The sequence below is a fragment of the Herpailurus yagouaroundi genome, unplaced genomic scaffold (genome assembly GCF_014898765.1).
Source record: "Herpailurus yagouaroundi ecotype Mexico unplaced genomic scaffold, PumYag 437, whole genome shotgun sequence".
Taxonomy (NCBI): domain Eukaryota; kingdom Metazoa; phylum Chordata; class Mammalia; order Carnivora; family Felidae; genus Herpailurus; species Herpailurus yagouaroundi.
In genome coordinates, this window is record NW_024412654.1 from 804,196 (window position 1) to 820,353 (window position 16,158).

General features: G+C 61.4%; 1 protein-coding gene across 3 annotated transcripts in view; it reads left to right on the top strand.

The window, feature by feature from the left end:
* GALNT9 (polypeptide N-acetylgalactosaminyltransferase 9) overlaps window positions 1-16,158 on the top strand; it is an 86,610-nt gene that overhangs the window by 19,848 nt on the left and 50,604 nt on the right. For all 3 annotated transcript variants that reach the window (XM_040464183.1, XM_040464184.1, XM_040464185.1), the window contains one exon: window positions 5,739-5,919. In XM_040464183.1, coding sequence (XP_040320117.1) covers window positions 5,739-5,919 — 181 coding nt within the window. The remainder of the gene's footprint in view (window positions 1-5,738; window positions 5,920-16,158) is intronic.

Below are 16,158 nucleotides of genomic sequence, written 5' to 3' on the forward strand. Positions count from 1 at the left end.
CTGGGGAGGGGCGGCCCCACGGATGGGGGAGCCTCTTTAACTGCGCAGGGGGAGTGTCCACCTCACGCACGTGCGGCTCGCCCAAGAGCACCTGGCCCTGCTGCCGCGAGGCGAGGCGAGGACGCACCGTGTGGAACGGTGCCGATAGGAACAGGTCGTTGTAACGAATATCCGCGATGGCAAAGTGGAAAGTTGGTGACCGTGACTGGTTCCCTCTAAAATTCTCTGGGGCACCTGGGTGGCTCAGTCAGGTAAGTGTGCGACTCTTGATTTCTGCTCACGTTACGATCTCGTGGTTCATGAGTTCCCGCCCCACGATGGGCTCCGCACGGAGAGCGAGGAGCCTTGCTTGGGATTCTGTGTCTCTCTCCTTCTCTCTCCGCCCCTCCCCCACGCACCATCTGTCTGTCTCTCTCGAAAGTAAATCAAAATAAACTTTAGAAAGTAAAATAAAGTTCTTCTTTCAGGTTTTAAAGTTTAAAGCACGTGGGTAGGAGGCCATGCAGCCACTGTGAGCTTCAGGGGTCCCCTCTAGGAAATGCGGTGAGAAAAGCACGTGGTGTAGGGCCCGCCACGGGGAGCAGAGGAAGCCCCATCGGCCACTGGCCAGTGTAACCACCGACAGCTGTCCCACCAGCCTGTGACCTGTGGAAGTCCCAGAGTCACGGGTAGGAGGTGTGGCTTCTGTTTGCGTGAAGTCCTTGGACAGACGTTTCAAAGGCCGAGCTGACGCATGCAAATTTTCCATTGTTGTCAAAATCACATCGCATTCAAGGATGGAACCAAGAGTTTGGGGCCCCGATTCCGCTACAGGAGGAAGTGGAAAATTGCTCACAGGAAAAACCACCTCTCACTCTGGTTGAGGAGGTGCCTTTGTGATCTGCACCCACATCTGCCCGGGAGGGTGGCCCGAGATGGGCTGCGCTGAGCGCTGTCCGATGTACGGCTCCCGTCAGTGTGTCCGGTTGTCCCAGCTGACGCAGGTCTGGGTGGCAGACCGGTGGGTCTGCGCCCTGGTCTCTTGGAGCTGCCCTGACAAAGCACCACACATAGCGACGGCTGGAGGCCAGAAGCCTGAGGTCCAGGCGGGGCGGGGCCCTGCTCCCTCCGCAGGCTCCCCCCAGGGTGCGTGCTGCCTCGTCCGGCTCCTGGTGGCCCCGTGTGTTCCTTGGCTCGTGGCCGCGTCCCTCCAGGCTCTTCCTCGGTCGTCCCGTGGCCATCTTCTCTTTGTGTGCGTCTGTGTACAAAATCCCTTCTTCCTATGAGGACCCCAGCCAGTGGGTTAGGACGCACCTCAATTCAGGATGACCTCATCTTAAGTAATTACCTCTGCAGAGACCCCTTTCCAAATAAGGCCACGGCCACGAGTCCGGAGCACCAGGGCCCAGCCATGATTCAACCCACATGGCCGCCGGGCCTGTGGGTCATGCGTTTGGTGGCCCGGCTAACGAGAGCATGAACCCCAGAGGCGGCAGCAGGAACAGGACGTTTTGCCCCCATCCCCAACCAGGCCCAGTGGGGGTGCTCGGAAGCCAGAACTCTGGGAGATGTGAGGACAGAGCTGTGTCTTTAGGTGTAGACCCCAGGGGCCTCGGCCGGCTGTCGGCCGTCAGTTCAGTGGAATTCGGGCCTTGGCCCCCCAGTAATGACAGGCCACCTTCAATCTTCACAAGTTCCTCCTGGTTCCGTCTGTCCTCGTTACCCGAGGATCAAGCAACCCTGCCTCTCCAGAAGGATCTATGAGAGAGAACGTGAGTCAACAGCAGGCATCCCAGAAAGAGGGAGAGTCCCGGCAACCCCACAGGGAGCACCGATATGCACGACTCCTTAAGAGCTAAATCACATCCGCAGGTTTTTAATTGGCGGAGCTCTCACAGACCTTCCGGCTCAGGCAGAGTCCTAACTGGGCTGGTGGCTCTGACTGTCTCCCCCAAGCTGTGCCCCCCAGGGCCAGCCTCTCAGAGCTGCCGCAGCTGCTCAGAGGTCAGGGGTCAAGACGCAGGGCGAGGCCCAGAAGTGACCAGCCCCGAACCCTTACCTGGAGCCACAGGCGGGTTCCACACGAAACTCCTGCTGGGACCAGCAGCACATGACCTACCCCCACAGAAGGCCGGGAGCCCCTGCGCCACGCAGAAGTGGGGTCCCTGGAAGGCAGCATCTGCATGTCTGGAAGCTTCTTGGAGATGCCAGTGCTCCGCCCACCCCACACCTGCAAACCTGCTGCTCTGCGTGGGCCCCTGCTGTCTGTGTCCCAGCCAGGCCCCCAGGACTATACAGCCCCCGTTCCTCCGAGGAGCCCCTGCCCCCCAGGGCCGAGGTAGTGGGGTGGCAGGGGTGCGGCCGGGAGCTCAGGCGCTGCTCACACTCCGGGGCTCACTCACTCACATGGTTTGGGGATGCCGCTTTGGCACTGTCTGGGTTCATTTCTACCCAAATCAGTGCTGGGGCGTCTTCGCGGTGGAGGCGGGAGCTCTGAGGCCAGCCCGGGGGCATAAGGCAGGGCCCCGTCCCGGCGCCCCCACCCTGGACAAGTGTCCTGTTCAAGGTCTGTCAGAGCCTCTTGTTCATGCATGCGTGCTTTTATTGGTTTCGCTGTTCAAACCGCCCCGGGCCTGCTGCCGAGACCGTCTGGTGACGGTGAGCACGGAGGGCGGTGCCTTGCCGGGGACACGCGTGTGGCACGTGGGCTCGTCCACACGTGAGTTACACGGGTGCTGGCCAGTGAGTCAAAGGTACATGTCCAGCGAGGTGACTTTGACAGGAACACAGGAAACCTGGGTTGTGTACTGGCAGGTTGATGGAAACGTGACCAGGGCCTTGCTCCCTGGCGCCTCACCCCACGTCGGTGTTCAGGGTGCTCCCTCTTGACGGGGACATCCCTCTTTCACTGTCTGTAAAAGCACCAAAACCGTGGGAACGCCTTGTGCAAATTTCACGGATTTTTACGGACCGCTGGTGGTCACGTGCTCTCCTGTGTCACAGGCCTCCTGCCTCCCTTCCCCTTGGAATCCGCCGGCCTCCCCGGAGCAGGTGCTCTTGTCTGGGGCCCGGGGACGTGGTGGCATGGGACTGCCGGCCGAGTTCCTGTGTCGGCAGGGCACACGCTGTGTATTGTTGCTACCTAAAAAGTGGACAGAAAGTCAAGATCCGAGCCTAAAGCCAACCAAAATGCACACATTTCGGGAAATTAATAGCGTCTGGAAGGCAAGTGATGACGCCTTGACATCTGAAAGCTCTTCACGGTGGGGGGGGGGGCCACAAACCGGGTCGGGGGGCTCGCCTGAGGCCCCCTCTGCAGCGAGCAGGTGGCGAATGCGGGCTCGCTCCTCATTTTATTTTATTTTTTTTTTAAACTTTTTTTTTCAACGTTTTTTATTTATTTTTGGGACAGAGAGAGACAGAGCATGAACGGGGGAGGGGCAGAGAGAGAGGGAGACACAGAATCGGAAACAGGCTCCGGGCTCCGAGTCGCTCCTCATTTTAGAACCAACCTACAGACCAGTCAGGGAGGGCTGGGTCACGCTCGTCGAACAAAATTAGATGCCATAAGTGACCTCGGACGATGTGGGAGCGATGGCATAGCTATTTCTTTTGGGGGGTTATTCATCGTCTTATTTTTAAATTGTTATTGTTGTCAGAACAACAACATGCAAACGGCCTTCTTGACAAAATTTTCAGCGCATGATAAATACGGGGCTGCTAACGAGGCACAGCTCGTGCCGCGGACCTCTAGCTTATTCGTATACGGTTAGGAGTCTGTATAACTGGAGAAATATGTGTGTAAATGAAACTTAGAGCCGTTGAGCAGAACTTCCGGGAGAATGCTAATTTTTCCTTTAACCCGCTAGGGAGTCGGCAGGCTCTGTCTAAAGTGACGCTTCCAGAAATAGAGCCGAAAGTATTCCTCTTAAGGTCACAAAGGCAACCCTGGCATCACCGAGAATAATGCCACAGCCGGGACCACGGGAGGAGGGCGGGTGGGTGGACTCAGCTCCGTCCCCCCCCGCCCGTGCACCTGCAGGCGTCCGGGGAAAGTGACCATAAGATCCCGCGCATGTGCGGGGACAGAGCGGAGAGCTCAAGCCAGAAAAGTGCTGTTCTTTGCAGAGTGGGGCTGGCGCAGGAAATGGTCTTTCCAGAGCTTTCTACATTGTTTGAATCTTCTGACCTGCGTGCGTCTCACTTTTACAAGTGACTTTGAAAAGTGACGTGAAGAAGCCCAGTGAGTGTTCGGGGCCTGACCCCACAGGCTGGTTCTCTCCCTCTCCTCCAGTCCTAGCCCGGTCCAGCCCTCACCGTGGGCCCACCCCCCCCCCGGGGCCCCCCCCCCTTGGGTCCTCCACCCCCCCACAGCAGCCCCCCCTCCCTTGGGCCTGGCCCTGAGCAGCGACACTGCTGTCCCCTCAGGTTTGGAGGCACATCTGCCTTTGGGAGGTGGCTATTTACAGACTTTTGAAGGTGGAAAATGCGGTGCAGCACAGACATTTAAAAATAGCATGATTGGGGCGCCTGGGTGGCGCAGTCGGTTGAGCGCCCGACTTCGGCTCAGGTCATGATCTCGCGAGGTCTTGCGTGATCTCGCGTGAGTTCGAGCCCCGCGTCGGGCTCTGGGCCGATGGCTCGGAGCCTGGAGCCTGTTTCCGATTCTGTGTCTCCCTCTCTCTCTGCTCCTCGCCCGTTCATGCTCTGTCTCTCTCTGTCCCAAAAATAAATAAACGTTGAAAAAATAAATAAATAAATAAAAATAGCATGATTATATGTATTTTTTTACAACATTAAGCTAAGAAATGGAAACGATTTATGTGTCACATAATTTTTCAATTTTACACCCAATGCGTTCCCTTCCGTCCTACGTGGTTAACCGGTTTATGATGGAGGATTCCGGAAAACGAGGTTCTGTGGCCTGGGGCTCCCCTGCAGGGTGGCAGCGTGGGGAGGGGAGGGGCGGGGCCGGACTGGAGGGCGGTACGGCTTGGATTTCGGTTTGCGCCCCTGGGGGGTCTCGTTGAGTAACAAACCTCAGGGGGGCAGTGGCGCAGAGAAGAGCCCCTTGCCCGAGGTGTGGCCTCGGGGTCCGGCCCTCCCTGGGGTCTGCAATCTGGGCCAAGGCGGGACTGCGCACTAGTCCGCGCAGCTGGGCCGGGACCAGGGTCGCCGCCCCACGGAGAGCCAGGGTGCTGGCCCCGCGCGTGCGGTGGGTGCTGCGCCGGGGTCCGGTTCCCTCGGAGCCGCGTTCCCCTCTGGCAGGAGTGGCCACTTAGAAGAACCTTCCAGAAGAACAAGCCCCTGGCCTGGCCTTCGGTAGCCCACGAGCACGAGCACACAGGCCTGGTGGCCCCGCAGCCCCGCCCAGAGGCCGCGTCTCCCGCCTGGCCCCCCAGGTCAGCTCCATCCCGCTCGGCGCTCGAGGCAGGGTCCTGCGGCGGGTGTCCTGCGAGTCGGGGGCTCTGGGACTCCCAGGAGGCCGCGGGTACTTAACCCAGCTGGCGTCCCACTGTGTGCAGGTCAGAAAGACCCACGACATCAAGGGTCGGCGAGCATTTATTTATTTATTTTTTTAATTTTTAAAGTTAACAGACTTTCCTTGAATTCCGAGCGTCAGGGTCCCTCAGCGAGCAGGGGGTTTGCCGAGTTCGGCCTGAAAGAAAGGGGCCGCCAGCGGAGGCTGGGGGCGGGCGCGGGAGGGCACGGGGGTCCCGGGGCCTGGCTGACCGCCCTCCTTTCCCGTTTCCCGCCAGGCCTCGCCAAGCCCATCGGCCTGGTGGAGGGGCCTGGGGGCCTGGGCCAGGGCGGCATGGCGGCCACCCTGCGTGAGGACAGCCAGGAGACAGAAAGCAAATTCGAGGAATACGGGTACAACGCGCAGCTCAGCGACCGCATCTCCCTGGACAGGACCATCCCGGACTACAGGCCCAAAAAGTGAGTTCGCGGCCCCCCTCCCGGGCACCGCTCCCGCACACCCCGCACCCGCGAGCTGCGGCCCCCGGAGCACGGCGACGTGTGCGCTCGAGGCCCCGCAGGCGGCACGGGGTCGAGACCCGGCACGTGGAGTCGGCCACACCCGCGACCGCGCCGCCTTCTGGTGTCTCTGTCGACACAGACGCGCGCAGGTGTAAGAAAGCCGGCTTGGGCTTGCGTCGCTGCTTGTGGTCCCGTCGCTGCGGTGGGGGCCCCCCTCCCCCACCATCTAAAGGCGTCCACTATTCCCGCCCCCGCCCCCCCAAATCTGTCGCCGGCTGCGGCCTGGCCTTGAGGCCTCTCAGGCTACAAGCGCTGCATCCTGTTTGAATGCTCGTTAGGTGCCTTGGCGGGGACGAAATTGGAACAAAATGCCATATTAAGCGGACGTCATTGCGTGAAACAAGTCCCGCCAGCCTGGCGCCTGGGTCTTGAAAAGGAAAGGCAGGCTCGGCCCGGCTCCTTTCTGGGGTTCCGTCTGCAGAAACGGGGCAGGCGGCCGGGAACCCCGGACTCCCCGGGGAGGTGCCGAGGCCCCGGGCTGGGCCGGGGGTGGGGGAGGGGGTGGTGGTGGTGACGGGCGGGGCCGGGAGTGGGGGTCCTGGCGATGGGCGGGGCCTGGGCCCTGGAGGAAACTCCATGAAGGGGGCGGGGAGCATTTCTGGGCTGTGTCGAGAGGCCCTGGGGTGGGAGGCCGTCCCGGGAAGCCCCGCGAGAGGTGGGAGGGCCGGCGGGCCCGGAGGGAGGAAGCGTGGGCAGGTGCGTGTTGGGCGTGGTTACCGGTGGGGCCCGCTGGCCCGCGTGGTGGGGCAGCGGCGGATTCGGGACGGCGGAGGTGGCCTCCGGGCCGCCCCTCGAGGCCAGGCAGCGGGATCCGACCGCCAGCTCCCCGTCAGTTGCTCCGAGGGTGAGGTGCCCGAGAGCAGGTCTCCCAGGTGAGCTGGCGCTGGGTGTCGGCGTGCGCGTCTGCGCGGGGCTGGCCGGGCGGTTCCCGAAACCCGTGCGTCTGTGGTGCGGCCTGCTCTCTGGAGCCGCACGGTGACAGCTCACTGCCCGGCTCTCCTGCTTGTCTTGTGACTTCGTCCCAGAGAGGCTCCCCCTTCCTGGGTGGCCCCGGAGGGCGGAGGCCTGGAGCGCGCGCTCCCGCGGCCCCAGGCCCAGCCACGGGCGAGAACAGTTTTGTGTTCGAGGGTACCATCGTTTCAGCATGAGTAAGGCCGGCTTTCCTCTTGTGAGATGGAATAACCATTCTTTGTTTGAGTCAAAAATGCAATTAAGTGTAAAACGGGCCAGTTTGAAGAAGCATGCCAAGTGAATGACGCGGGGGACGTCCAGATGTGACCAAGTCACAGACACGGGCTTGAGTGACTCAGGTTTGCGACGTACCCAATCTGTGCTCTGAGAGTGTGGCTGTGGGTGTTTGAGTGTGCACGTGTGTACACGTACGTGTGGGTGTGTGTGTGCACATGCGTGAGTGCGCGTGGTAGTCCTGAGCGCCCCCCAGCGTGCCCCGACCTCTGGAGCAGGACCTAAATAAGTTGCCGCTCAGGCCTCACCCTGCGGCTGGCATCGGGCGCTGTTGTTGGCTCTGAGCTGGGCACCCGCGGTGCCTTTCAGAGACCCCCCCGAAGCCACCCCAGGCTCAGCAACTCGCTGAAGGGACTCACCGCGCTCGGCAAAGCTGTTATACGCCCGATGCGGTTCGTTAAAGGATAGAATGACATCACGGAGAACAGGGCAGGGGCCAGGGGAGCGCTTAATTTTCCCAGCAATGGTGAGTGACCGCACGTATGAAGAATTACAACAGGGGGCTCCTTCGAGCCCTGGTGTCCGGGGTTTTATTGGCCGGCCGACCTCAGTCCCTGTCCCCAGAATTCTGGCCATGCTGTGGCTCAGGGCTCCAGCATAGATCACGCCGCAGCATAGACTATCCCACGTAGGCGACGACGCTCTCGTCAGGCAGGATGTCCCAAGGGCTCAGAAGCCACCTCCCAGGAGCTGGCAAGGGCCAGGCCTTTCCTGTGCACGTGGTAGGAGCGGCCCCCACCTCCCACGTCACCGGTGTGATTCTGCCACTTGCAGCCTCGGGGACTTCGCCACCAGAGACTCTAGGAAACCCGTCCTTGTCTGTGTCGTCATCTGGTGGCAGTTGTGGCCACAAGGGAGCCCATGGGGTCGAGGACACTTACCCCGTCTGCCGTGGCCAGCCCTGGGCTGGGGACAGGCTCTCCTGGTGGTCCTGCTGCATCATCCACCGTCAGAGCAGGACACGTACATGACAGACGGGATAATGTGGGACAGACGCTGTTGTCTGCCTCCCTGGAATCCCGTTGTCTTTCTCTGGGCACCAGCTCCCCCTTCACACAGGGGAACCCGCGGGAAACTTGCTGTTCCAGCTGCTGTTCCAGCTGCGGGGCAGATCACAGGATTTGGGATTAAGGTGATTAGAGCATTGTGTCCACCACCTCAGCGACTGGCTGGGGCGGTCACATGGTCTGGGCCCATCCAATCAGAGTGCACCTTGGAATTACCTCAGGCCATTGGGGAAAAAAATCAGGCCTTTCAGTCAAAGTAAAATTGCAATTATGGGAACTTGGGGAGCTTAGCCGTCTTATTATCATGAAAGGGAGGCTGGGAGTTCCCACAACCCACCCGTGAACCCCGAGGGCAAATGCAGTGCAGGGCTTGGCAGAGCTGGGAGGTGGGGGGGAATCAGGTACCAGTGCTACCGTCGCGGCACCTGGATCCAGCTGTTCCTGAAGCTACCATTGCGATAAATTATACACAAATGAAAAGTTTTCTAGGCTCTGTAGTAAACTAGCGCATACACATATACATTTATAAGTCTTTTGCTTAATCAATTGGAATTTTGTTTCCTGCTTCTTAAAGCAGAAAGGGCTCTCCCTGCTGCGTCTAGCTCATCCCTGCACACCCTTGAGTCCCCAGAACGCTTTGCTCCGGCATCTCACTCTGCTGGGATATGCCTGAGCCGCAGATGCTCCTCTGGGTTTCCCTTTGAGGACTGAGACCCACCGCCCCTCCCTGAGTGGCAGAGACTCCCCCTGTAGGAAGCCTCCGTTTGCCAAAATAAAAACCGACAGGAGCGACCAGCTCCCTGCCAGCCTCACGTCGCAGAAGAAGACGTCAGGGCAAACTCTCAAAGGGCCGCCATTTACAATACGCCTTAGTTGATAGAAACCTGACTTTACAGACACTCCGACTGGAAGGGCACAGCTCCCCGCCTCCCTGAAGTAGACGGTGTGGGTTTCATTTTCTTACATGTTTATCTGTAGCCATTTCTTTCCCAAAAAGAAAGGCGGAGGCTTTGTGATCGGGACACGCACAGACCAGCCCGGTCACGTGTGTGAATGACAAGCCGGAAAGAAGCCCTTTCTGTCCTGCCGGCTCCTGGCCTGTCTGGACGTGCTGCGCCCCCCCCCCTCCAGGGGACAGCGTCGTGGGGGTTACTCGCGTGCAGCCACAGCCCTCATGCACCCGTGGCTTAGGACACGGCCATAGTGTCTAGGGGAGACTCGTGCTCTCGTGCAGCTTGGCGAGCACAGGGCCACTCGTGTCCCTGGGGTTGGTTTAAGAAGGTGCTGCTGGTGCTGCCCTGTGCCAGGGCCTTGAGGACCGGCATTGCCCACGCTCTACAGACAGGAGACCAAGGCAGGAAAGGTCAAGTACCTGCACTGGGCCCGTGGGCCAGAGTTTGCCGAACCCCGTCGTGCGGCGTGCGTTCCCCCCGGGCTCTTACCGTCCCCACAGAGCCCAGTGGGGCACATTGTGTTTTCCAAAGACGGGATCTTCTCGAATCTGCCCCCTCACCCCCCAGGGTGGGATCTGTGTCCCTCTCCCTGAGATTGGCTGGCCGTCCTCTCGAGGAGGGCAGAGGTGAAGAGGGCGGTTTTTGGGGTTTCCACCCCAGCCCAGGTGTGGGCCCGTGAGCTGCCATATAAGCAGTCTGCAGGTCCTGAAGCCCAAACGTGGTCGCTCAGGGCGCCCCGTGGCCAGGCCTGCGAACGCTCAGACAGAGACGTGCCAGCCGGGGCCGGACACGCTGCAGCAGGGGTCGGAGGGAGTCACACACGGACGAGCCCACGGAGGAAGGCCGGGCGGGCTGCTGCAGAGTGCCGAGTTCTGGGTTTGTGAGGCCAGGCGCTGTTTGCGGGAACCTTCCATGTGGCCATGCGTCGGGAGCCACACCTGACGTCCTGTAGGCCCTCACCAAATGTCTACGGACGACCGAGCGAATGAGTACATGAGTGCAATTCAGTCTATGCCCGTTTTAAGCTTTCAGAGTTCGATTCCCTAGATGGCCTTGCGCCCCGTGGGGCCCATCCGTCCAATGAGAAACGGCCTTGCTCTTGGATTCTGACAGGTGCAGCCGCTAGAAACACACGTGGGATGTGGGAGTGTGTGTGCGTGCGCGCGTACGTGTGTCTGCACGTGTGCGTGTGCCTACCCACGTGTGCCTGTGTGTGCACGCGTACACGTGCGTGGTACGTGTGTGTATGTGTTACTGGGTGTACGTTTGTGTGCATGTGTGCCTGTGCATGTGTACATGCATGTGTACGTTAACGCATGTGCAAGTGTGCCTGTGTGTACACGTGTATGCGTGTTAATGTGTGTGCAGGTGTGTGTGTGCACGTGTTATGTGTCGATGTGTGTCCATACATATTTGTGTGCGTCTGTGTGTGCATGCCTGTGCGTTGTGTGCGTGTACCCGTGTGCACATGTGTACATGCACCTGTGTGTTCACACGTGTGCATGTGTGTCTGTGTGTAGGTGTGCGTGCGCATATGTATTTGTGCATACGCGTGCACGTGTCTGCTCGTGCCATGTATGTTGTGTGCATGTGTACCTGTGCATGTGTACACGCATGTGTATGTTAACGCATGTGCAAGTGTGCCTGTGTGTGCACGTGTATGCGTGTTAATGTGTGTGCAGGTGTGCGTGTGCACGTGTTATGTGTCGATGTGTGTCCGTACGTATTTGTGTGTGTACGTGTGCACGTGTACCTGCATGTGCTGTGTGCATCTGTGTGTGCATGCCTGTGCGTTGTGCGCGTGTACCTGTGTGCACACGTGTATATGCACCTGTGTGTTCACACATGTGCGTGCGCATATGTATTTGTGTGTACGCGTACACGTGTCTGCACGTGTCGTGTGCATTGCGTGCACGTGTGCCTGTGTGCACACATGTACGTGCACCTGTGTTTGCATGTGTTCACGTGTGTGCACGCGTGCCCGACAGATCCGTCCACTCTCAAAGCAAAGTTCTCACCCGCTTTCTCCCGTTAGACATGTTATTGATTTCTCTTTGTCTGGAGGTAGGTAGCTTTTCTAATTAAGCAGCAGCTTTAATCATGCCACAAAGCACATAACATAGATCTTGATTATTAAGACTGGCCCATGGGATAATAAAAGGGAGACTGGCAAATCCAAATTAAACAGGATCATAAAAATGAGTGGCCGTGCCCGAGCTTGTCCTACATCGTGTGCAGTAATGCCCCCCCATCCCCCCCCAATGTGTTTGCAGAGCCTTCGTGCATATTAACTAAGCTGCGAACGGCCTGGCTGTCGACTCTAATAAGTCGTATCTAGTGGACGGAGAACCAGAGTACCTTGCGCCTGGTCCCCCAGCCCCTCTGAGTGTCTAGGGTCTGTGAGAGGGGGCAGGGGTCTCAGACAAGGAGACGGGGAAAACCAGGGCGTCGTCACGGAAGCGTGCGGGGTGCGCCGTGGGAGAGACGCCTGGTTCCTTGCCTCCCCGGGGAGCACGGAAATGCAGGCCGGGCGGCATCCTGACCAGGCCGTCAGTTCCCGAAGGAGACACGCTTCCCTTCTGCCCGCCCGGGGCCCTCGCTCTGCGCCTGGCCCCTGGCAGGTCCGAGCCCCTGGGGGTGTCTGAGGGAGAGACTGGATGGGCTGGAGGTCACAGGCCCCGGAGACTGTGCATCTGGGCGCTGAAGCCTCGCGCAGCCTCCCGGGTACGTGCGGCGCCTCCGGCGGAGACGGACGTGTCCCCGTGTCAGGAGGCAAAGCTCGCTGCTCCGCCGGGAGGGACGCCACACTTCATTTCTTCTCCATCCTGCGGCTATTTCTGCAGCGGCACGAAGGGCGTCCTCCAAAACTTCCATTAGTGTCGCTGCCGCGGCCCCGTTTCCTGTGGCCGGGTTGTGCCCGTCACGTGTTCTCACCGAGACCTCGGTGACACTCCCTGTGACCCAGTGATTTGCAGAGGCCTCGGTGACCCCGCAGCCGGCTCTCTCGCCGGGTGCGTGAAGACCTCCAGGCTGCCACAGGGTACCCGTCAGGGTACCGGGTGGTGACCCCACGAGCCCTGTGACCGTCCCCCCCCGCCTGGTGTGAGGAGAGGCGTGGGAGGGGTCTCTGTGTGTCCCGTGTCCTGTTTCTGACACGTGGGTGTTTGCGTGCGAGTCTGTAGCCTCCAAAGCCTTTGCCGTGAGGTCTGAGGGCGGCGTGCCTGTCCGTCCGTCTGTGAGTACACGGCGAGGTGAGCCTGTGCCCCGCAGCCGGGGACACGGGCTGCGTCTTGGCCCTGGGACCTTGTCTGTCCGAAGACAGCTGGGACGGCCGGAGGTCCTGGGGCTGCGTTGACCGTGCACGTTCGGGTCTGGGTGCGTGCGGCAGCGAGTGTGGTCTGTGTGTGCGCTCAACTCCGCCAACAGGCACCCCGAATAAATACGAGCCATTGATGTCCTTCCCGGGCCGCCCGTCTCCGTGGTGTGTGCCTGGGTCTCTATGGGAGATGGTGTGTGTGTGTGTGCACGTGAATTTGTGTGCGTGTCGCGTATGTGTGCACGCGTGTGGGCACACACATACAGGTTTCTGGAAGGTCTCACGGCCAGCTGCCTGGACGGATGGATGGACTCGGTCTGGGGAAGACAGGACCTCAAGACAAGAGGCTTTCCTGTGCTGCTTTCGCGGGGGCCGCTCTGCCTCTGTGTCCCCTCAGCAGGGGTGCGGCCTCGCTCGTCCGGGACTCCGTGTCCCTGCTGGCGTTCCCAGGGGGGTGGGACGGGGGTGGGAGCGGGTCACACACAGCGGGCCAGTGCCGCGAGCAGGAAGGCGTCCACCAAGAGGCGGAGATGCTCCTCGGGTGACCCACCTCCGAGAGCCTCCGGACGGCTGTTCCCAGAAGCATCCGTCATGGCTTCCGAAGGTGCAGCCTCCCGGGTGCGTGCGGCGCCTCCGGCGGAGACGGACGTGTCCCGATGTCAGGAGGCGAAGCCCACTGCTCCCCCTGGAGGGACGCCACACTTCATTCCCTCTCCGTCCTGCGGTTATTCCTCCAGCGGCACGAAGGGCGTCCCCATCAATCTCCATTAGTGTCGCTGCCGCGGCCCCGTTTCCTGTGAGGCCGGCGGGGACGTGCCCGCCACGCATTCTCCCCGAGACCTCGGAAGAGGCTTTCAAGAGCCTCGGCACCACCCCCGCTCCTCTGTGGGTTCATAAATCCTCCTAGAAACGTCTCTGCGGTTAAGGATTTCCTGCCTCTCCGGCTCCAGGTGGGGGTGTGAAGTCGCAGCCGCAGCCCCCGTGGCACGAAGCCCAGCCCTCTGCCGCGGGGACCTGAGGCACTCGCGCTAACTCCCACCCCATGGGCCGGGCGCCCGTGTGCTTAGCGGATTCCCCACTTAAGCTACATTCCCATTCATGGGCTCAGAGGCCGGACCTGGACGGGGCGTGTGGGGACGGGCTCTGAGGGCCTTCGGGGCTTTGCGGGGGGTCTGGCAGAGGCTGGTGCCGCGTGGGGGTTGTCGCGAGCCTGTAGGCCGGCCGCCAGCGGCCCCCAGAGCGCCAACGCGTGGTGGTCAGATTGCCTCCATGGTAGCCCGGGGCTCTAAAAAGAGGCTTCCTGCTCTTGGCGACTCCGCGTGGGAGCACCTGGCGTTGCTTTGCGTGCAGAGAGGCACTCGGGGACGCTGGTGAGCCGGGTGGCCATGGCGCCTGACTGTGCGTGACAGTGTTTGGGGTACACGGGCTGGATGACACTCCAGGGAGGAGTGGGGTCCCCCTAGAGAGAGCGGATGTTCTCTGTCGATGACAACAATTTCAGACGAGACAACAACTCAGCCAGAAGTGGCTGCATGATGATGAGATCCCTGACCTCACAGCACAAGTCTGCAGTCAGGGTCCACGGTGGTTTGACTGGCAGCGGCTGACAGAGTCAGGGACCCAGGCTCTCCCCAGTTCTCTGTTCTGCCGCATCCAGAAAGTCGGGCTTCTCCCCACATGGTCACAACGTGGCTGCAGCAGCTCCGGGTATCACATCATCACAGGCCCACTTCCCCACGGGCTAGAACAAACATGTTCCTGCGTCTTGTCTCTGTTCAAGAATAGAGAAAACTTTCCTGGAAGTCCCTGCAGACCCCTCCTCAGGTGTCCTGGGCCGGCTGTCCGTCTGCCCTGTCAACCGTGAGGGCGGGATGCTCGTCTGCTCCTCTCTACTCCTGTGTCATTTGGCTTGCTCAGCATCTGGCCGCTCAGGATTGTGGGGATGCCCTGGCCTCAGGCCCCGGGGCTGGCCGAGGATTCAGCTGAGGGGCTGGCAGGCAGCACCCTCGCTGCCCCCACGGAGGGGAGTCCCGAGCAGGGGCTGTCTGCATGCTGGCTGAGGGCGGGCTGGGGACGAAGCCCTGTGCCGAGAAAGCCCAGCTCCCGTGGATGGAGCCTTGTCGAGACGCCGCCCCCCACCGCCGCCAGCACCCCGTACCTTAGGGTAGCAGGTCCCCATGGTGCACGCGGCAAGCGTTCGGGCCAGCGCCAGGTCGGGACCCCTTCAGTCGCAAGAAACAGAAAACCCACCCGAAACTGGCTTCAGCGAGAACAAGAGACAGGGCAGGGGGCGTGGAGAGCAGAAGCACGTGACAGTCACCAGGGCCACCCGTGGAGGAGCACACGGCAGGGTCCCCGAGGCGTGGCTCCTCTGCGCAGTCCCGAAAAAAGCCGCGGTCCCACGGCGTCGGAAACTTCCGCTTGGTGGAAGGAGCCGCGTGTGAGGGCAGCCTGCCTCAGGTGACATGTGGCCTGTCCCCAGGGGAAGGGGTGACGCGGGAGGGCCCCGGGAGCTGCAGCCCCCGGACAGAGGTGGTGGTCACGCGCTCCCACACGGTAGACGCGGGTTTTACCGCTTCACCAGCTGTCGCGCCGGGCCTGTGCTGGATGACGGCGCCTTCTGTGTGCTCAGTGTTTTCCACGGGCTTTGTGTCGGGGCGGGGGGGTGGGTCGCGCTGTGAGTAAAGGAGATGATTTTAATGCAGGTTTGTGCTGGGCCGACAGGAGCGGCATGCACGGCACGCTTCTAATTCAAACAACTCGCAAGCTGTGCGTGTCCGCGACGGGCGAGACGCGTAAGTGCAGGTGAGCGCGGTGGGGAGGCAGCGGTGGCCCTGGGGGAGTCCCCGTGCTCTGGGAGCACTAGCTGCCTCCGTCCCGCGGACACCTGGGGGGGTCGCGACTGTCTGCGGGCCCCCTCACCACGGCCCGCTCAAGTCCCTGGATGGAGACCAGGCCCACGGTGTCCTGCCTGTGTCCTTGTGGGGCCAGCGTCCCTGCCCCATGACGGGGGCTAGCATTGAGTACACGCAGCGCTAGGGGCCCCCCACCCCCGCCCCGGACTGCCCTGAGGGTGCGTGGCAGGCCGGCGTGGCTGCACCCCACCCTGGGAGCCCTGGCGGGGCGGGACGGGCCTCATGGGCGGGTGCTGGCGTCCCCACAGCCATGTGCCCCTCTGGGCTGTCCCCCAGTCATGTCCCCCAGTCATGTCCCCCTCCAGACTGTCCCCACAGCTGTCCCTCCCTCAGGGTGTCCTTACATGCATGTCCCCTCCCCAAGGCTGTCCCCCCAGCTGTGCCCCCCTCCAGGCTGTCACCCCAGTTGTGCCCCCCCCACAGCCCCCAAGCTGTATCCCCCCTGGCTGTCCCCCCAGTCATGTACCACCGGCTGGCCCCCCAGCCATGCACCCCCCAGCTGGCCCCCAACTGTGCCCCCCAGGGCTGTCCCCCCAGTCATGTCATCCCCCGCTACCCCCCCAGTCACATCCCCCCGGCTGTCACCCAGCCGTGTCTCCCCCCGGCTATCCCCCCAGCCGTGCACCGCCCGGCTGGCCCCCAGCTGTGTCCCCCAGGGCTGTCCCCCCAGCTGGGGCTGTCCCCCCAGCCGGGGCCCCCCC